Source organism: Cyprinodon tularosa, unplaced genomic scaffold (assembly GCF_016077235.1).
Source record: "Cyprinodon tularosa strain WSP-4 unplaced genomic scaffold, ASM1607723v1 ctg286, whole genome shotgun sequence".
In the NCBI taxonomy this organism is placed as follows: domain Eukaryota; kingdom Metazoa; phylum Chordata; class Actinopteri; order Cyprinodontiformes; family Cyprinodontidae; genus Cyprinodon; species Cyprinodon tularosa.
The window spans coordinates 972,581-996,097 of NW_024038992.1; the positions used below are offsets into that span (position 1 = coordinate 972,581).

At 37.5% G+C, this 23,517-nt stretch overlaps 1 protein-coding gene across 1 annotated transcript in view; it reads left to right on the forward strand.

Annotated features, from left to right (window-relative positions):
• Window positions 1-23,517, forward strand: part of adck1 (aarF domain containing kinase 1) — a 68,072-nt gene that overhangs the window by 4,871 nt on the left and 39,684 nt on the right. Inside the window, exons 3-4 of the mRNA XM_038290670.1 lie at window positions 665-803; window positions 3,305-3,388. Of these exons, the coding sequence (XP_038146598.1) occupies window positions 672-803; window positions 3,305-3,388 (216 nt within the window). The 5' untranslated portion in view covers window positions 665-671. The remainder of the gene's footprint in view (window positions 1-664; window positions 804-3,304; window positions 3,389-23,517) is intronic.

The following is a 23,517-nucleotide window of genomic DNA, read 5'->3' on the forward strand; positions in this document are numbered from 1 at the left end:
TACATTTAGATTTTTTTTCCAGTGCAATATCTTGGTGAAAACCTCAACAAAGCTACACAAAAGGCCTAATAAAGCTCATATAAAATAAATTTTTATGATTTTTATTCAATATTACCACAGAATGTTTAGCTCAGACTCTGACTTCATCATGTCTTCGTTTGTTACTGTGTGAAGCCAGTAGCCTGTGCATCAAAACATAGATAATAAACCTCAGCTGTTGCTGCTTTGTCTCCTATGCTGGGGACTCATTGTTTTCCCTACAGAATGTAGGAACCTAAATGTAAACTCAGTATATATCAGACCTGTTTGTTTTTCCTTCTTTTATCTGGAATTAAAAATTTGATTTAGATTAGCGGCGTCTTCCTCATGTTGACAGAGATGATACTGGAAACTTCTCAGCCCTTTGCAGCGTTAATATCAGAAGATGTTTAAGTGATTTTTATCAAGGGACATTTTAAGTGATGAGATTTCTTGTATATATTCCAAGGCTTTTTACATATTCCGAAATCAGGGTCAGGATGTTTTCTTTAGTCAAAAAAAGGCTGATATCTGCCCTTCGTTTTTGTCATTTAATTCGTTTCTATTCTGTAGTATCTTTAACAAAGAGCACTGGTTGTTTTCTGTGTTTTAGTCTTTATATACGGATTTCTTTCTCCTCCCGCAGACCTCCAATGGCGGGTCGGCTCCTCAAAGTCTCATCTCTGGCCACAGCAGTGTTCGCCTCCTCAGGCTTCTACCTCTACAGCAGGCAGCTGGACCTCAGTGACCTCAGCGTGATCCGCTTCGGACGAGCTGCAGCCACCGTGAGTTTAAACCAACCTCAGATGTAACTGCATGTCTGGTTTGGGTTGAAGTCCAGCTTTCTAGAGACATTTACTGTGGTTTGGAAATGTTATTGCTGAGTTTTGCTTTTGTTGAAGGAGCTCTTTGGATTTCAGGTTTATAAAACACTGGCAAGCAGGTGATCACATGGTAAAAACTGTCAGATATAAAAGCAGAAAATGCATGTTAGAAATATAACTTTATCCAAAATATGAACCTAGACATTTTTAAAACCAGTTTTAAAGTTAGAGAGATATAAAAGCAGATGAAACTCTTAATTTTTCTAAATCTGATGCCAGTGGCCCAAGCTGTTGGGTTTATTTATGTGGATCTGTACATCACTTATCTTTACAAATATGAGTTACTTTAGAATAGTTCTAATCCATTTGTTATTTACGTAGCAACAATAAAATAGTTTTGAAAACCAGCAGTAATCTGTGTGTTTAGCAGATTTAAAGCGGTAATCTTGACCCATGTGCTATTAAGAGACTAATAAAACAAACAATAAAAAGTATTAATATAAAAGATAAGTAAAAACGATGCGCAAAAATGTGTGTAATCTAATACTAAATGAAGGGTACAAAGCAGAAAAGAAAAACACAAATGTGACTCCAAGCAAAGTTTAAAAAGCTAGTTTAAGGAAGTTAATTTCAAATTTTTGGCTACAGATATAAGGAGGCAAAATAAGACCGATTACCTTTGTGTATTAGTTCTGATCTCTGCTGCACTGATAGGATAAGGCTCCATGTACTGTTGGTCCCTCAAGTGTCTGAAGGTCATGCTACTTAGTTTAATAACAGTGGGCCAGACCATTTAAAAATTATTTAATTAAAATACAATAAAAGGGCTATAGGCTCCATATGCATAGAGGCTATTTGTACTTAATCCTGCCTAAAAACTATGTATAAAGAGCAATTTTTCAACAAAATCCTAAAAAAAGTAAAATAATATTTGATCTAAATCAAAATTTAACAGCAGCAAGTGCATCAAAGTGGGGTCTAGTAATCATGCCTTCTAGGACCTTTTAGTAATCTTCATTTCAGAAATATTTTATTGATTGTAAAGGGAATATAAATGTTATCATATCTCATTTTTTGAAGTTGTTGAAGAGGTTAATCGCTGTAGGAAGGAAGAATATTCTGCAACAGTCTGTCTTCAAGTAGATCTGGACAAAGCTTTGATAAAATCTAACAGTTTTCTGAAGCTGATGCTCATTGTTGTCCCAATTGTTATTCATTTTATGAAGAACTTCAATCTGTGAAATCGTCTCCATAGTATCTAGAGGGGAACTCCTTTATCAACTCGATGCGTGGGAAACAGCGTTAGCAGTTTTTATACACTGCGCTGCTTTTCCCCCTGTAGATACTATTCTAGCCAACTTTAGCAGGCTGAGGACGGCACAGATTAAACATGTAGGAGTAGAAAACAAAGTTGTTTCCAACACTTTTAAAGCCTCTATTTGTCATTCAAGACTCAAGTCATTTATTTTCAAGATATTTTCACAATCGATTAATAGTGGTATTTATGCGTCATATCATAAGATTTCTCTAGAGTTTTATACTTGCCAAACCCTTGCAGTTCGAGCTGTTACCTGTCCAACATTTTTTTTCTGGGCTGAACTGTCAAGGTGCAAATATTTCTTGGTGAGCGTTGCAGAAAACCAGGCTGCATGCACACTGCATGGAGGGGCCTGTACCACGTAACTTCAGGCATAAATTTGGCCAAAGAAGTATATTTCTCTCTTTCCCTCTTGGTAGATGGCTTCACATTTCCATGGAGCAGTATTTTCAACCAAAAGTGACATAAGACTATTCAAGTGTCTGCAGGAGTAAAATCTTTGGGGACTTGCATACATCTGCAGAGAAATAATGAAAACTAGATGGCCAAGAGTAACTTTAAACTCATCTAATAAGTGTTATAATTTACAAAGCCCATTCATAAAGTTTCAACTTTATAATGAAATTTGTCACATAGTTTTGGGGTAGTAAAAAAATACAGCTATGGTGCCAGTGTTCTGTCAGATCAGCATACCCCGTCAGACCAGCATATCCATAGTCAAAACCCATTTATCCCTTTAGTTTTGTACAAAATAGTATTGCTTAGTATCCTTTCTAAAATTATCTCACTAGGATCGAATGTTTGTATAAACAGATTGACAACGTATCGAAAAAGATAATATCCTGTCATCGGGTTTTGGTCAGGATGGTCAATCTTAGCTTTCTGCAGTGCAAGGGAAACTTACAGGAAAGTAAACTTTGGTGTTGGGACTGAAATACTTCAACTACCCATTTTAAAAGATTTTAATGCTAGATAGAATTGGGGCTTGAACTAAAACGGGAAACAGGTGATGAAATAAAGGGATAAATCAGGACTGTGGTTTAAGGTCGAAATTTTAAGACATTAAATTTTTTTTTTTATTATTTTTGCTGCTACTTTCATTTAAAAAAGCTGCACATATTTACCCCCCCTGTTTATGTTTCAGACAGCGGTGATCAGCTACGACTATCTGACGGCCTTCAAACATGTGGACTACGGTACAGAGGAGTACTGGGCCCTCAAGTCCAAGGTCAGGTCTTATGGAGATCATCTTTGCTCTGCATTGTTTTAAAGACAGCTTCAGTTTAATCTGACAGCTCTCAGGTGTATATATAAGTGATTAATGCACTTTGCTTATCAGTTTTTGTTGTTGATGGGGTCACTGTCACAGAATAAAGTTTCTCATTAATCAGGAGCAGATTAAATTCAGGAATATAGATGTGTTCCAGGATCCAGATTACCAGAGGGAGATGGTTGGTTTTTAGCATTGTAAAAACACAATTAAAATGCTGGCTGTTGTTAAGTATCTAGTGTTGTCATCAGATCAACTTTGTCAACGACCTGCTGCCATAAAATTGGAACTAATGCTTTTTTGATTAGGTATTCCAGAGGGACTTTAAATTGAATCATAATACTTTGTTTTTTTCTCTCATAAAAGCCAAAAACATTATTCTAAAGAGCTTTTTGTGCCTTACGTTGGTGTGGAATGCTTAAGATCGTCTCTCCTACTTATTTTACTGTCAAACTGCTCAATAACTCAAAAAGGAATAAATGCACACATGTGTGCCCTCTACTGTTCAGGACTCATCTGTGATTGGTGCGTTCTTTGTATGTCATGCGCCAGATTGCGACATGTACTGTGATAACTTGGCAGTAATGTGTGATTTTAGGAAGGAAAACATGCTTTACCCTCTATTTTGCTGAAGTTTTGACAGGTTGACAGGTTCTTTTCTGGGCATGCAAAGAACTGACACTTTACATTTCAATGATAAAGATTTATGATTTCTTAAACACTAATATTAGAACCTGGTCAGAAGTAACACTTTTTTTTCTTTTAGAAACCTTTCAGTTCTTCTGACAAATCTGCAGTATGCAGTGACATTATGGCAGCACAATGTATGGTTAATGCATTGTGGTAGTTTGCATAGAATGGTTTACAACTAAATATTTGCTGTTTATTTTCCTTAAAATTTCGGAGTTAAAGCTTTGAATGCCAAAGAGATATCAATTCAATTTCAATTTTCAATTTGGTTTATTTATATAGCGCCAATTCACAACGCATGTCATCTCAAGGCACTTTACAGTTCAACCAGATCATACAGTCAAATTGATTCAAAGTTTTCTATCTAAGGAAAACCAGTTGATTGCATCAACTCATTGACTCGAAGGTCATCCCTCACACTAAGCATGCTTGGAGCGATAGTGGAGAGGAAAAACTCCCTTTTAGCAGGAAGAAACCTCCAGCAGAACCAGGCTCAGTGTGAGCGGCCATCTGCCGAGGCCGACTGGGGTTCAAGGAGATAGAAGCAGAGACACAAAAAGCAGCTGTAAAAGGCGTCCCCGTCCAGGAAACACACAGCCAGGCAGACGAGCTCCGAGCCAACTCCCATGCCAGAGGATGAAGAGAGCACATCCAGCCAGTCACGGTCAGAGAACAGGACCACACTGGAAAACAGGGCGATCTCAAACATATATAAACAATGGTGTTGATGGCAGCAGCACAGCTGATATTTCTCTCCAGGATGGCGTGACAGCCAAACAGGAACAGACGAGGCAAAGCTACTATGAGAAGAAGCAAAGAGAGCAGAATATTACAGACTGAACTAGCAGATTCTGCAGAGTGGAAGAATAGAGATGGAATGAAGCAGAATGATGAAATAGGGGTCCCTATGTCCTCCAGAAGTCTAAGCATATAGCAGCATAACTATAGAGATAGCTCAGGGTAACCTGAGCCACTCTAACTATAAGCTTTATCAAAAAGGAAAGTTTTAAGCCTCACTACTACATATCCAGCTGTAGGAGTGAAGAAAATTGCACACATCAATTAGATTGTTGTTTCTAATATGCCAAAGGTAACAGAAGCAGCTGGATGAATCCTGATTACTAACAAGGATTAGGACAAATATTTATTTGTGTCATACTGGTATACTCCTTGTCATAAATATTAATGATATTACCACTTTTTTTTTTCTCTAATATGATGATTGATTTTACATTTTATGGAATAGTTTAGAAAATGGCTGGGCGATATGACCTTAAAATCGCATTATGTTTTGTGATACACTATTGTGATAAAGATAAATTTGGTGATTAAAAACACTCTTCATTAATTATTTTAAGTAGTTCTTAGGCAACTGTGTAGCCATCACTGCAATCCCCAGCAATTATACCACAATCACAAATTCTACTCTTCAAAAACATTGCAACTTTAGTCTTTTAGGACTTCAGTTTGATAAAGAAGTGTGATGTATTGACGAAGATCCTATAGTAACCATAACTAATCATATTCTTTATATTTGCTAATGCTAAAATGGAAATAAAAGCAAAAAATACACTATATTGCCAAAAGTATTTGCTCACCTGCCTTGACTCACATATGAGCTTAAGTGACATCCCGTTCCTAATCCATAGGGTTCAATATGACGTCGGTCCACCCTTTGCAGCTAGAACAGCTTCAACTCTTCTGGGAAGGCTGTCCACAAGGTTTAGGAGTGTGTTTATGGGAATTTTTGACCATTCTTCCAGAAGCGCATTTGTGAGGTCGCACACTGATGTTGGACGAGAAGGCCTGGCTCTCAGTCTCCGCTCTAATTCATCCCAAAGGTGTTCTATCGGGTTGAGGTCAGGACTCTGTGCAGGCCAGTCAAGTTCATCCACACCAGACTCTGTCATCCATGTCTTTATGGACCTTGCTTTGTGCACTGGTGCACAGTCATGTTGGAAGAGGAAGGGGCCAGCTCCAAACTGTTCCCACAAAGTTGGGAGCATGGAATTGTCCAAAATGTCTTGGTATGCTGAAGCATTCAGAGTTCCTTTCACTGGAACTAAGGGGCCAAGCCCAGCTCCTGAAAAACAACCCCACACCATAATCCCCCCTCCACCAAACTTTACACTTGGCACAATGCAGTCAGACAAGTACCGTTCTCCTGGCAACCGCCAAACCCAGACCCGTCCATCAGATTGCCAGATGGAGAAGCGCGATACGTCACTCCAGAGAACGCGTCTCCACTGCTCTAGAGTCCAGTGGCGGCGTGCTTTACACCACCGCATCCGACGCTTTGCATTGCACTTGGTGATGTATGGCTTGGATGCAGCTGCTCGACCATGGAAACCCATTCCATGAAGCTCTCTGCGCACTGTTCTTGAGCTAATCTGAAGGCCACATGAAGTTTGGAGGTCTGTAGTGATTGACTCTGCAGAAAGTTGGCGACCTCTTCGCACTATGCGCGTCAGCATCCGCTGACCCCGCTCCGTCAGTTTACGTGGCCTACCACTTCGTGGCTGAGTTGCTGTCGTTCCCAAACACTTCCATTTTCTTATAATACAGCTGACAGTTGACTGTGGAATATTTAGGAGCGAGGAAATTTCACGACTGGATTTGTTGCACAGGTGGCATCCTATCACAGTTCCACGCTGGAATTCACTGAGCTCCTGAGAGCGACCCATTCTTTCACAAATGTTTGTAAAAACAGTCTGCATGCCTAGGTGCTTGAATTTATACACCTGTGGCCATGGAAGTGATTGGAACACCTGATTCCAATAATTTGGATGGGTGAGCAAATACTTTTGGCAATATAGTGTATGAGAAAAAAAATTCACCCATTTTGTTTATATATATATATATATATATATATATATATATATATATATATATATATATATATATATATATATATATATATATATATATATTATTTTTTTTTTTTTTTATAATTTTTTTTTTATGGGTTGTTCCAATTCCAATACCAGTATCAGAAATGTATCAGATACAAAAATAGGAATTATAATAGGAATCTATTTACTGCTTAGGCTCCATTAATTCTGACATAGTTCTTTGCAATTACCTTCCACTGCACTTTAATTTAGATACGGTAGCTTCTGCCCAAACTCTATTTATTCATTTTATAGTAAAACCCATCTGTATATTAAGCTATTGTACATAACTGTAAAAAACTTTTTTTAATAGTAATATCCATCTGTATATTATATTTGGTACATATCCAGCTGTAAATTTAGTTCATAACACTAGTGATCTATATATTATATTTATTATTTATAATAGTATTCATCTCTACACTCATTCAGTAGAAATACCCACGTCCTGTATTTATGGAACCATTTTTTATCCTGCACTTGCTGCTATTGCACTTCTGGTTAGACCTAAACTGCATTTTGTTGCCTTGTTCCTGTACATGTGTAATGACAATAAAGTTGACTCTAATCTAATCTAAAAATTAATTCTGACATAGTTCTTTGCTAATCTTAAAACAATTGTGGTGTGCTGCCACCTGCTGTTTTAGAGATGAAGAGCTGATCACCTGAAATCTGTCAGAGAAAGCTTTATACTGTTCTATTTAGAAAATAAATGCCCTAAATTTACTGTATTCATTCATGTTTCTATTCAAGGGCTCAACCTCAGCAGGCCTTACCAGAATGATTAACATATCATAGTTGGGGCTTATTCATATATATATATATATATATATATATATATATATATATATATATATATATATATATATATATATATATATATTATATATATATATATATACTAAATGCTTAGAATATTGATACAGTAATATACTAAAATAATATTACTGTATCAATATTCTAAGCAGTTAGTATAAAATATGCAATATATATATATATATATATATATATATATATATGCATTTCTTATATCCTAAATCATATTTGTTTTGAGCTGTTTAAAACAGGTGTATCTACAAAATACCTTCCCTGTCAGTAGGGGTTACTTATGTAGAGAAGGTTTGAACCTAAAAACTACCGTAAGAAGAAAAAAGGAAAATTAATAGTCCGACTGACATGAATAGGTCCTGCTTCAATGCACTTGAGGCAGGGGCTGAAATCTAACATTGAATCTTAGAATTTTAATTTATATATATATTTTTTTAACAAAGCAAAGAATATTTTTTTGTATCAAAATTATTCAAAACAAAAAGTTCCTAATTTGATATTTCCATTAAATGAATGCATTTTGATTGTCCAACAGTTTAACGTTTGTGGACGGAACATCGTGAACAGAGGCCTCTGAAGTGTTTCTGGTGTGGTTTTTATTTTTTACTTTGCTTGCATTGGCTTTGTTTGCTTTGATGGAAGGGGAAAAATAATTATTTTCACATATTAAACCTCAAATTGTGATTTGTACTGTCAGTTCATCAGGTTTAAGATGCTACTTTTAAAAATTCAGTTATTCGCATACAAGTAAGTGATGCTGGAAATGCCTATTTAATCTCCCTCAAACAGGCCAGGCTTTCCCTCTGGCATTCGTAGTGGATGACAGTCAACATAATTATTCTTTTAGGTATATTATCAAAACTGCAAATACCAAAATATGAAATTGGATATTTTTTTTACATGCAGGATTTAACAACACAGACTTACCAAAGAAACCAAACGCTCTTGACACTCAAAACAAATTTAAGGTGAATGCACCATTCCACAGTTCCTGTACTGTATGACACAACTTGTCTTGTCACCTTGGAGACATGGGTTATGTTTACATGCACAAAATCGGTATCAAACTGAAATGTTTCAGACAAAAAAAACAGAAAAAGACCCAAAACTTTAATATAAAAACAAATCATCTGAATAAAATGCTTAGTCAGACTAAAATTGCCATACCATCTAACCACTCAAAGTGAGACTTTGTCACATTTCGCTCAGTTCGCACCAAATGAAAAATTTGATCCTTACAAACATTTGCATGAATGAATCAGCATAAACCACCAAACTCAGTCAGATTACAATCTTATCCTGGTCCCGCTGAATCCAATCAGAATATTCCGACTGACATGTTTACATTAAACATTTTAAGTCCAATGGGCTGTTTTTGATTAATTAATTTAATATAAACATAGCTACTGATTCATTGATTGCTACTCAGGATCAAGCTCAAATCTGTTTGCATAAAATGACAGAACATAATATAGCATTCTTTATATAATAGAAGGGCATTGTGACAGTTTGCGTGGGCTTTTACTCTTGTGCTTCAGTTGTGCAGGTCAGCCCAGGTCATTAAAGTGAGCTTTGTGGTAAAAAGGTCAGAAACAACCTGCTCCTAGTCTTGGAGCTCTGCTGCTGTTGGTGTTGTTGCAGGAACTTTGCAGTGAACCTTGAAGAACATGGTTCAGCATGGCTGGCTATGTGGATGGGACTCAAACACTCAGACAAGTGCTCCTGCCCCCTCGGGCGGCGCCAGTTAAGCATGGCTGCACAGGCTGATTAGAATTAATGCATGTTGCTGATTTATTCCAGAGAGGAGACTCGGCTCCTAATTATCCTCAAGTCAAAGAGGTGAGGCTTCAGAGCTGCAGTTCATTCTTCACTTTTTGTGTTGCAGACTGGAAAAGGACCACAGGTAGAAATAATAGGTCAATGTCTTTTTAAAGTCGGCTTTAATAAGAAAAAAGAAAACAAGTTTGTCTCATTCTTGAGGATGAGAAACTTTAGATTGGCTTATTCATTTACAATGAATGTCCCCAGTGGAGGAGCTTAAGTATCTTTGGTTTTGTTTACGAATGAAGAGAAGATGGAGCGAGAGATCGATAGGCTGATTGGTGCAGCGTCTGCTGTAAAGCGGGTACTGTACCAGTCCATTGTGGTAAAGACAGAGCTGCCAAAGGCAAAGCTCTCCATTTACGGGTCGATCTACGTTCCTACCCTCATCTGTGGTCATTATCTTTGGGTCATGACCGAAAGAACGAGATCCAGGATACCAGCTAGTGAAATACGTTTTCTCTGTGTTGTGTCTGGACTCTCTCTTAGAAAGGGTGAGGAGCTCAGTCATCCGGGGAGGACTCAGAGTAGAGCCGCTGCTCCTCCACGTCAAGAGGAGCCAGCTGAGGTGGCTCGAGCATCTAGTTTGGATGCCCCCTGGACGCCTCCCTGGTGAGGTGTTCTGGGCATGTCCCACCGGGAGGAGACCTAGAGGGAGAACCAGAACACGCTGGAGGGACTATGGGTGTGTTCGATTTCAGAGGCTGCAAGGACCCGGTCTACCTGGACTCACAATGAATACTCAAGGCTACATAGGATATACCGGACCAATCCTTCAATACAGTCAAAATGAAGACTGTATGTCGGCCACATAACGAAGAGTCTTCCAATCCGAACAGGCCTTGGCGCCCGACTATGAGGTAATGGACCGATAAATCTGGCCTTCGGAGGACGCAGCCGCTGAATTCGAATTCAGCATACTGTATGTTTGTCGGCTGGTCTGGGAATGCCTCAGGATTCCCCTGGAGGACCTGGCCCAAATGGCCAATCTGGAACATTTCACTTAATAGGGAGCCTTGGTTGGATTCTTTCTGTTTATCATACCACTCAGTTTAAAACTAAAGATTAAACATTCTGTCAAGACTGTGTCAGTTAGAAATAGTTTATCCTATTAGAGATAGACCCGTACATCGGTTGGCTGATATTTTTGCAGACATTAGCCAATTTTTCTTGGGTTATGTTTTCTTTGATTTGTGACATGTTTATTTTTGGTTATATTGAGACTTATATAATATTTGTTATCACTGTGTCATTTTACCACATAAATAGAGGAAGAAAAAGCAACATTGGCCCAAAGCATCATCACCAGTGAAATCTGCTGCTTATATTACAGAAAATGCTAGTTAGATATTATTGATTAATCAAATTTTGGCAAACAGTTTTTCTCACCAATGCACCCTTTGGACTTGTATATCCTAGATTGACATACATTCATCAGTTTTTGTTCTGGATGTGTACTCCAGAATAAAAACCTATTAACTAGCTCACTGTGTTATACCTCCAGCTCTAAAGATTTTGGGACTAATCTTCAAAAGGTTTGCACATCTTAAAAGTGGTGCAACTGTGTTTTTACACACAAAGCAGATCCGAAAAGAAGGTGTAAAGTGATTTGCGTTTGCATTTTAGCAGGCAATGTGCCATTATCATTATGCGGATTACATATGGAAAAAACTGCCCAAATTCATGGGTGGACATCTTAACATTTGAGCAGCAATCTTTGTAGATCAACCGCAACATGCTCACTTATTGCATTTACTATAAAACAAAATGCATGTGTAATTCATATCCCCCACTTTTTTTTTTTAACTTTGAAGACCAGGCTTTAAGTTTTTTATGGTATGCTTTTTTTTTTTTTTTTTTTTCAGTGGCAGGCCGGCCAGCTTTTCACACAGGCATGTTTCACAGCTTGGATTTACTCAGACTTTGGGTTAACAGTCTAGAGAGTAAGATTGAAACAAAAGTTTGATTTTGAAAGCAACTTATATTATTTATTTTTTTTTGTCACAAGAAAGAAAGAAAGAAAGAAAGAAAGAAAGAAAGAAAGAAAGAAAGAAACAGATTTTGTAAAAATGTTAAACTTTTATTTTCAGTCCATAGTATCCTGCCCTGATGTCAAACTGAATGGTACAGTAGCAGCCATTCAAAATGGTCCTTCCCTGTCAAAAGCCAGCCAAATGGCTGCAAAATCCCCTCCAACTTCCAGCCAATGGCCATCATTGGCGTGTATATTTTTTTACTCTGACTCCACCCTTTCATTGAATTACAGGGTCTGACCACGAGAAAACGCTTCTCTTGAGGTCTTAATGTCCACAAATCATGACAGAATATTTTAAAGGTTTAAAAAGGAATTGTGGGAGACATAAAGGAAAGTGGGGAGATTTTGAATGGCTACTACTGTGATGATTGGCATAAGATCGGTCTTAAAAACCTGTATGGTTCAATTTATGCCTCCAATCAAGTAAATTGATCTTTATTAGTAGATTCCCAGACCTTACTTTTTCGTTTCTAAGTTTTTCTTTAGTCACTTACTGTGATTTCACCAGTTTCAGCTAAGTTAAATCAAAGGTGTTCCATTGAAGAACAGATTAATGGTTGTGAACAATTTCCATTTTTTTTTTTTTTTATTTCCTTCATTTAAAACACCCTTTAATCTAATTGGATTCTTAAACATGTTTTCCTTTCTGCACTATGAACGTTCATGATTAAAGAATGACTGGTTCCGGATTACATCAGCCATTTTACTGGCTTATAAAATATGTTTATACCACTTACTTCTCAGGACAAATAGAACATATCTCAGTCTTAGAATGGTCCTGCTTAGTCAATCTCCTGTTCAAAGAAATGTTTAGCTCTCTGAATTACTAATGTAGACAGGATTCTAGATGTTGGAAAGATTACTTATGTTTAAACTTGTAACAAACACATCTGGCTTATTTTAAATATGCCTCAGCTGATGATTAGTTGGTTAAGCTGGTTTGGAAAGTGAACAGACAAGTTCCTACTAACTGATTCTTAACTCTGCAGATTTCCTAATCTGATCAGACTCTTGTCTGTGGCCCTTTACCTAAAGAGACAGACTCTTGATGCTGAGCAGATCCTGGCTTCTGAACAGGGATCTGCTTTGATCCCTGAACAATTGAGGAATAGTTTTTCAGGCTTTTGAAACTCATCTGTGAACACCAGCTGCTCTTTCACTTAGTTTAACTCCTGTTTTTCTACTTAATGCTGTAGAGATTTCATTTGGAAATGGGATACAACGTTGAACAAATAATAGACGCAACACTTGGAAGAATACATGGTCTTTAGAACATGCAGAGCATCTGGAATTCTTGAATATTAGCGATGAACAGAAACATGACCTGAGAAATTACTCGTCTTTCATTATAGCATCTACTATAATCCAGACAGCCAATATCAAAAAGGAGGTTAAAACCATGTAAATCCTGTGTGTCAAATGAAGTCATAATGTCAGCGCCCACTGACTACTAAAATTATTTCCCTCTTTGTACTTGTTTGGCTGCACGGTTAATGAGCTCCTGTAAGTGCTCCTGCACTTCTTCCCGTCGTCCTGGCTGCATGCTCATCGCTCAGCAGAGCAGCCAGATGCTTTCAGCCTCTCCTGAAGAGCTTGATTCAAAAGCCACTTGAGCAGCCAGTTTCAGAGTCTCATCAAAGGCTTCCCTGAGCTACCCGAGGGCCTATTCACAGCCAATTAGAGAGCATCACGGAACAAGCATGCAAACACTCTAAATTCTGCCAAATGAAAGCTGGAACATGCCTATAGAATATCATCAGTCAGCTAACTAAATGTTTAAGTCTAGGATAGTTTGAAGTCATTCCTTACTCCGTCAAAGGCTCTTAAGAGATGACAAAAGTTGGATTAAAATAACCTTCAAGTTGTTGAAAATTGTCCTCAAATCATTTGAGTTGTATTTTTCTTGGAGTAAATACAATACTTAAAAAATCTTGAAATCATCAGATCAAGCAGTTGGGTTAAGTTTAACAAAGAAATAAGAATAACAACTGTTTATATCTTTAAGTTAATTTGCAGATCTTAAAATCTTTAATTGCTTTTCACTTCACCACCTCTTTGTCTTTCCAGCATTGAAATTCCTCTTTTCTACAGTTTGGATCATATGACCAAATACGCAAATTAGGCGATGATGCCATTTTGCAACTTCAAGCCATTTTTTAGGATGGGAAATCTTTATTAAAGAGTTGGTATCAGAGAACATTGGGCACAGACCGTAGAGATGACCTCAGGGGTGAGAAAATGCTGGTAGAGAAGAAACAAAATAAAAGAACATTCTTTGTTTCTCTAAAATAAAAAAAAAATCAATAAAATCAGGATCTATCACTAGCCTATTATAGGTGCAAACATGGCAGAGTTGTTTCTGGTATCTGGATCACAACCAGTATTACACCATAAGGTCATTTCTTTTATTTTCTGAATGCAGTGTCACTCAGAAACATTAATTCTTTCCACACAGCCTTGAAACAAATGTTTTTCCCCCTAAAAAGCAGAGAATCTTTGTATAATTCATGTCCTTGAGAAGATATTACAATCTTTATTTTATGAAACAGAAAGAAAAAACATATTGGTTTTCTAGCAGAGGTTTTTTCAAAAGAGGAGCACAAACTGCACCTAAAATCCAATTCTGATTTTATCAATGACCTCGTAAGTAAATACATTTCCATATGGGGGAGTGGCGGCCTAGTGGTTAGGACATAGAGTTTTGAATCCTGGGGTTCTGACCTTTAACCCCCGATTGCTCCCGGGCGCCACACAATGGCAGCCCACTGCTCCCCTAGGGGATGGGTTAAATGCAGAGGTACATTTCAAGTTCAATTATTATTATAGCCTTAAACCAGTATTTTACATATTCCCTTTTTTATTTAGAAAAGAGGTTGTTTTTTTTTGTTTTTTTGTTTGTAATTTCAGATATTAATTTATTTACTTCCTCTTTTCCACCAACGCCGTTGGAAAAGGACAGGTGGCCTACCCATGAAACAAGCTTTAACTAACCCTGGTCATAATTCAATTAATTTCAAAAATACTTTATTGATCCCAAAGAGAAATAAAATAATGAATAAATAACATAAAGACAGATTAAACAGGTTTTAAATATTCAACCAATTTAGTCAGAATCAGATAGATTTAACTATTATACCTTGACAATGGACAATTTATCCATAAAAATATTTATTCCATATGGTCATCAATGCTGTGGCTCAGTCTTGAACCACTTTTTGGTTATTTGCATAATCTGTTAAACAGCGTATGTTCTGCATATTCGTGAAAGTAAACAGCACTGAATTGTTTATGTCTGCTGCCCCGCATTTTAGCGACACAATGCAATTTTCACCTGGTTAGTAGATCATCTTTGCTCAGGCTATCAGGTTTACTAATGTTCTATAAAGCAAGCGTTTTTGTTGTCTCTTCTACATGATCTGACTTTCTTCATTTGCTCTGTAATTGGCACCACCTTTTAAATGGAGGTTGTGTTGTTTCTTAAGCATCCACAGCCAGCTTTGTTTCAGAAGTCTTGGCTACAAGTCAATGTCTGAGTAGTCCTAGCAGATACAAGTAGACCGATACCCATGGCAAGATGTATATTACAGAGTCTTTGCTGTCAAGAAGATACTAAAGCAGATTGAATTTTGCCTTAGTATGCAAGATGTTTTGCTCTGGGTTGCAGCTCAGTCTAGTTTGAATGAAGCAAGAACAGAGCATAGTAAGAAAAACTGAAATATTGATAATTTTTTGTGGCACTTACAAAAAATATAGGTAAAAATCCCTTGAGTCCAAAATGTATGAACATGTCTAACTGTAACAATGTAGAATGATCTTTAACAGCATAGACTTCTCCATAGGACCATGTGAGAGTTCCTCAGGGCTCACCTGGAACTGCACTTTGGCTACTGCAGTCAAAAAATATTTGATAGGTATAGATTCTTTGGCCAATGTTATTAATTCTTAGTATTTTGTTGCAAACTTGGGATTAACTTATGTGAGCTTCCAATCAACGGGCAAACATTTGGTGGAAAATATAGAGATAGTTTTCTGATGCACTCCAAGTGAAATCCCAACCTATCAACAGTGATTTTGCAGATTTTTCCCTATCCTTGTTCTCTTTATTTCTTATTTTGATTTTGGTGTCCTCAGATTGCACTTGTCTCTGTATTCCTTTGTGGTCCTTCCACCTGCCCTTCAGCTCTTCATGCCACTGAGTCAAATCAAAGACAAAACAATCAGACAGATTAAAATGCACATCAGAAGCACCATTAACATCACAGAGTGCTGTGCGATGGAGATAGGTCTTTATCTCTGCACTGATTATGCAATCCTCTCCTGGTCCTCTTTCCGCGTTGTCTGTCTTTTACTTTCTCCCTCTCCAGCTGTACAAGCTTCTATTAGCATCTCATTACAAGCCATGCCAACACATGATTGGGAAATTAAATGTAGCTTACTTAATGCAAATGAATAATGCATGACCACCGAATGAAGCCTACAGGCAAGGTTGGGAGGGGTCGGTTGCCTCGAATATTGAGATTTTAAAAATACAGTAATTGAACATAGCCCTGTTTAAAGGATAAAGAACATGACAACATGAAGGCTTACATCACGTATAGGCTGCTTGTCATTATTATTATTATTTTTTTTTATCAAATGCCCATTTTTAACAGAATCCTTATAAAAGTACGTGCAAAGTACAATACTCTGGTATCGCCTGGTATTGCTTATTGAGTGTGTTCCTCTTTTTCCTATTAGAAAATGTAATTATTTGCTTTGGCCCCCAAAAAGCAAATGAGCTCTTTTTTTGTTTATTACTTGTGGTTTTATTGGAAATTCAAGCTGTTTTCGAACACAAGTTTTTCCCAGAAATGGGTAACAATATGTAAAGAACATTTAGATGTATTTTTTATATATCTTTGATAATAGTAATAACAGTTTTCAAACAAGATTGGATGTCAAACATAAGCATATTGATGTTAATGAAAAATGTTGTATTGTCTTTGTTCTGTGAACCTCAGTATGTGCTCCAGTGGTGTTATGGCAGACAAAGAGGAGACTTTGCATTAGATTACTGTAATAACCTAAAGGCATAATGAAATGAAGGCCCTCTGCAGGTTTTTAAGTTCATTTTAGCGGATATGGAGAAAGGAAAGCATGAAGAGAGATGCGATAAACTGCTGAAAGTGATGTCTAATGATCTCTTTGCCTCTTCAGCTGCAGAAGGCAGAGCGGCTTTAGGCAAGCAGCCATTTTGAAGGTGGCTTTCCATGGCTGAGATGAAAAGAACAAAAACGCTGATTCACTCGACACATCTGCGCAGCATTATGCAGCCTCTGTCTCCGCATCACCCAAAGGTTAAAGATAAAGCGCAGCTTCTTGCCCCTGTTGCACTGAGGTTGTCACAGTGATATAAAAGAACCACAGAGGGGAAGGAAATCAGTACCTCTGCTTATGCTGATTTGTGACTTTTTACCAGAGAAAACAACTTTCACTCTATTGGCCCCATTTTTATATTTGTATATTCAATTTTAATGGTGCTTTAATTGACGATCTTCTCCACAAATGCAGAAGGGATTACAAATCACTGCAGGTGTGCAGTATTCCCTTCAAAATCTGCTAATCAGTGATTATTTATTTAACCAGTCAGTCCATATAAGGACTGTTTGAACACATTATTTTGTTGTTTATCATAGTTAATAGGGAAGTTGTTGCATTAAAAGGTAGACTTTCAGCTTAATATATTTCTGCATTAGTATAAATATAGGTTTGAACACAGAACAGCTGGAAATTAACCAGGATGATCGAAGGTACTTGCAGAAATCCATAAAGCAATAAAAAAAAAAAACTTTCTTTTTGGAAGGTTTTGATAAAATTATTAAAAATGTTAAAATAATCTGCTTCTCTTTCATGCAGGTTCTTTTGGCTTTAACATAATGCTGTTTGTAGTGATTCAAACATGTTTATGAGAACTCTGTATGGTATTTTTAGCTGCATGTCAACTAGTTGCAATTACAGTCTAAGCTTATGATGCTGTGCCAATAAATTTGTTTTCGTCTCAGTTAAGAGAGGTTGTGCAAATCTGTTAAATAACTGCCTGGCTGTCCTAGTTAGGATAATGGTTCTATGGTTAATCTTGTTTATATATACATTTTCAACAAGTTTAAAGTAAATGAATGCAAATACTTATATGTATAGTCATACTCACAGACATTATTTTCTTGCTATACTGTATTTACTGGGTACCAAGTGTTGACTTCTATTGATTTTCAATCATTACCAAGCCTGCTATGCCTTAACCTAATATTACCTTAACTTAAGCTGTAGTCACTCCCTAAACGTGAGAAAAAAAATCTAAGTGAGGACCGGCAAAATGTCCTCCCTTTGTTACAAACGATCCTCAATCTAAAGAACACACACACACATGATATGTCCCCGCTAATTGTTAGAAGAACCTTAGACTGACTTCCACTTATTTGGCATTCATTTGTATGTACTAACCCAGATCCTAACCATTACCAAAATATACATAACCCTTAACCTTACCTAAACTCAACTCACAACTATGTCCTAAACCTAACCTCAAACCCGAGAAGATAACTTCTCCTCATGGGGACCAGTCAATGGTCCCCACAAGTACCTACAAGTCCCCCAAAATGTAGCATATTTCTGGGAATTTGTCTCAACTGAATAACAAATACATGGCCACATGCATGCACACACACACACACACACACACTTTCTCCTCTTGTCATACTTAGTCTGGACCATGTATTGACTCCTTTTGATTTTCAGTCATTTTTAACCCTCTCTATGCCCTACCCCTGACAATAACCCTAAACCTTACCATTACCAGTGCATACCTCACCCTGTGCTCTCTTCATCCTCTGACCGGGGAGCTGGCTCCGAGCTGGTCTGCCTGGCTGTGTCACCTTTTACATTTGCCTTTTGTATCTCTGCTTCTGTCTCTTTGAACCCCAGTCGACCTCGTCAGATGGCCGCTCACACTGAGCCTGGTTCTGCTGGAGGTTTCTTCCTGTTAAAAGGGAGTTTTTCCTCTCCACTGTCGCTACAAGCATGCTTAGTGTGAGGGACTGCCTTTGAGTCAATGGGTCGATGCAATCAGCTGATTTTTCTTAGATAGAAAGCTGAATGAATTTGACTATGATCTGGTGAACTGTAAAGTGCCTTGAGATGACATGGTTGTGAATTGACGCTATAGAAATAAACTGAATTTAATTTAATTGAATTAACCATTAACATAATAGGAAGTGAGGACCAGCAAAATGGCCTCACTTTGATACAGCCCCCAGCCCTGCTGTTATTTGTATTTTCTCATAATCTTTACCTAGTGGTTCCCTAACTGGTCTCTCTTGGCCCCTATTCTTAAAAGTATCTCTGACAGTTGTGGAATTTCCTTTAAATGCCACTTGGCAATGGCAATTGTATCATTTTTAGACCTGTTTAATTTGTTCTTCTTTAAAAAAAATATTTTTTAAATGTTTTGATTGAAATAAACCCCATAGGTTCTGCTGAGTTAAAAGATTGGATTAGTTCTAGTCCATAATCACCTCTTACCTTTTGTGAAACATCAATTCAAAGTTTGCGGTGTATCTTCATTAATTAATTTAGCGGTTGTAGCCTTTTCTAACACTATCTGACCCTAACTTTGGGAAAATTCCTGTCTTGGTTCTTGATTTTAGATTTTTGGTCCTTTAGTTCAAAGAAAGTGATTTGACATCAGGGAGCAAATCTCTCATAGTGTTGCACTCTATCTTTCCACCAGCAGATGTCAGCATTGTCTGCATGTATCATAGTGTTATGACAGGGGATGTGCTCAGCCATGATATGAGGTCCACCACCCCTCCTGGAGCTCTCGCTCTTGTGAGGGAGAAGCGATGTAAATATGGGGTGGGGCCAGATAACTGCTGACCTTGATGTGCTCATGGCAGCAGCTTATCAGCCAAGCTAGTCCAAGGCAGGAAAATCCTTGAGGGATGATGGAGAGGAGGGAACGTTTGACATTTGCTTCCCGACTGCCTGCTGTGGTTACATCATGGCTGACGAGCTACTCTCCAGCAGCAACAGCAGCGTAAATACTCCATTCCACTGTCGCTGGTGGGTTTTTTTTTTGTCTTGTGTGCCAGCCGAAGAAGACAAGTCCCGCAGCAGTTGGCATGGCGCCGCTGAAATCACACTATGTTGTGTTTTTCTTTTTTTTTTTAAGGAGTGGCCACTGCACGGCAACATGATGTGCAAGATGTTTTAATTGGGAACACATCCCAACCCCATCCCCCAAACATAAAACACAATTCAGTATTGGATCATTTATCAAAGAAGGTTTTTGAATAACCTAAATATTTAGGATAAAGTAAAAGAAAAATTGATTAGACACACTTAGATGATAGTCATGGCTTGGATATACTTGTGTCCATGCTAAATTTGAAAATGCCTTAATGGTGTTTACAATTTCTCTTAGTCATTACTGTTTTGAGGTAACCCTAACACTCATTCATTTTTATTTGCGCCAGACAGCTACAACACTGATGTTCCCTGTTTACTACTGTGAATATAAGTGACAAGAAAGTGAGAGTAGGAGGGAATTTTCAGCTTGATGTTTAGAGTTAAAACAGTTACCCAAAATGGGTAACTGAAAAAGCTGAGTCTTCCCATTTCAAAACGTAATGGTATTCTTATATCTATAGTATTTTTATTTAATATCTATACCAGTCTTAAACATATCCATGTTTTCAGCTTTAACAAAAACGGAGGATTCTGACAACATTCATGTTTCAAAGCCAGCTTAAAGGAATAGTACACCCAAAACATGATTAGCCTTCATTTTCTACTCACCCCCATGCTGAACAACACTCTGGAGTACTTTTTTGATATCTCAAATGCATCTGGAGATCTGGGAGGCTTCTTGCTGTCTGCTGACATTCAAATAATGGAGGTCTATGGTGGCCGAGGCAGAAAGGTCCATAAAAGTCCGCAAAAAACGTGTAAATATTCCTCCATACTGCTCGTCCAATGTATTCCAAGTGTCCTGAGTGGGTAGCGTCCATAATTTACTCGAAACAAAGTCATTTAGAATGTTTTTAGAGCATAAACAGTAGTGTATAGGATTTCCTAAAAGCGCGTTCACGAGTCTACGGAAACCGCGGCAGACCAAACCAGATGAAAGTGCGCATCCAGCTCGGCAAAGAACTCATGCTCTTCCTCAACACTGAAGTCCTCAGACATTTTTCTTTCGTTGTTTCTTTCTTTGCACAGGTAAACAGCACATTTCTTCTTCTACGCTTGCATTATCGGCAGAGCAGACGCTGAATGCGCACTTTCATCTGGTTTGGTCTGCCGCGGTTTCCGTAGACTCGTGAACGCGCTTTTAGGAAATCCTATACACTACTGTTTATGCTCTAAAAACATTCTAAATGACTTCGTTTCGAGTAAATTATGGACGCTACCCACTCAGGACACTTGGAATACATTGGACGAGCAGTATGGAGGAATATTGACACGTTTTTTGCGGACTGTTATGGACCTTTCTGCCTCGGGCGCCATAGACTTCCATTATTTGAATGTCAGCAGACAGCAAGAAGCCTCCCAGATCTCCAGATGCATTTGAGATATCAAAAAAGTACTCCAGAGTGTTGTTCAGCATGGGGGTGAGTAGAAAATGAAGGCTAATCATGTTTTGGGTGTACTATTCCTTTAACGGCATCTCTTTTTGTTTACTCAAAAATCAGTCAGCGATCACAGGTGTTAAAATGGTGGTTGAGCAGTATTTAGTGCTTGACAGATTGATAGAGCGACATAATTCTAATGTGAAAAAAAAAAATGGAAAAGAAATCTAAACATCTCCAGTTTGTAAAGGGAAAATTGTACACCAAGTCATCAAAAAAAGGAAAAAGAAAATTATGGGTTTTGTGTCTTTTATTATGTTCTATAATGTTCCACGGATGTCTATCTTCTATGGTAGCTGCAGTGGTAAAAAACAGTCCTCCGAGGACATTTATAGTAGAACAAGCAGTTCCTGCTCACACAACCACATTTAAGTAATCCTAGAGCTAATCTAGCAGACATCAAAAACATCAGCTGTCACAGAACTGATAAAATACAAAATCTCACAACACTCCCAGATTTTGCTCATAAAATCTCCAAAAAGTTCACATATTAAATCACAGATGACATTTTTTCCCAAGAGAGACTCAGTTCCCCTATTAAACTTAATCCATAGATACTTACATAAATGCTATTATTTTCACACAATGTTGTTTACCTCAGCTTATGTTATACAATAATAAACTACTTTTCTTGGTCAGGATTACCAATGTTCTGAAACAATATAGAAAATCTAAGAGGGAAATGCCTGCCTAATCATTTATATGCATTATAAACATCCATTAAATGTCCAGCAACTCTGTAAAAGCCTTAAAGTAAATTTCTATACCACAGAAGTTTGGTAAAAGTTTGACTGCTGAAGATACACTCATCAGTTTTGCGCATAATTTCTTAAGTCCAGTTTTTGCAAAGCTCTGGTTATTGTCAGGGATGTTGGATGATTGCGATTTCTCTCTAAGAAGATTTTAAAACACTTAAGAATGAAAGGACAGAAAGTTAGGGACCAATTTACAAAATATTTACAACGTTTAGTATTTTCCAATTAATTAAAGAAATATGGAGTGTATTTTCTTGAAGCTCTTAGAAATGAGATCCAATAGAAATATGAATATATTTACACATATTTTATATCTGTAATCATTTTAGAAATAGGTTGTAGAAAAAATTGGGAAAATATGTGGATGCAGGAAAAAAAAACCTTAAAACCGTTTTAACCTGGATGTCTCTCCCCCTGTATTGTACCCCGTTTCTTGTCAACCTACTGTTAAAAAAAAATACGAGCCACTTGTACTGTAAAAACCTCCTAGAAAAAAAAGTTTTAACTGACTTACATCCGTCTTAGACGGAGCGAATTTCTTTGGCCAGACTTATGTATTTCATCACTGGCCTTTATTGAGTAATCTCAGGTTTCTTTATAGCATCTCTTAGCTTTGTAGTGGAATGCAGTATATAAGAGCATTACCTATGTACTTTCTACACTTACTATTTGTGCCACCCTTGGTGGAGATAACTGCAATCAAGCATTCATTATTCTAGGCAACACATTTTTTACATAATTTTGAAGGAACTTTTGATCCTTCATTTGTTTTATTTTAGCCCCAGTTGGGTTTGACCTCAGAGTTTTCCACTGAACAAACCTTAAATCTCTTTATGTATTTTAATATAAAAGGAGATGTCTAGAAGTTAAAGTCCTCCAAGCCAGTAGGTGGTACACGCATGCCCACCCAATCTTGCTCCAACCTTCAAATGTACTGTTTGCTAAGCAGTTGTTTGGTGAAACATATAACCTTCCTGTCCAAAAGTTAAGCGTTAACCTCCGTGTGACTTCTAAGCCTCATTGCTTCCGCAACTCAGCACCAGTGCTCAAAAGCTTGACTGTTTACCCTTCTTTTGATTATTTTTTGGGGCACAAATCTTTGAAATGTAACGCCAAGAAGAAACGCTCCATGCATCACTATCTCAACACTATTATAGAGCCACTTCAGCCCGGCAATGCCTAAGCTCCTTCTCATTGGACTTCACCCTACTATTCCTAAGGATGCAGAATCATTTAGTTTCAACACTGGAATCGTCACGAGGGGTAAATATTTATACTGTACCCATCAAATGTTCTACAATTATTTATGTATTTTTTATTTTATTCCTTACCAATCTAGACATTGTTTGTGGATTTATTAGCTTTGACACTTAATTACTTACCCTCACTTCAAGCTTGACAACTT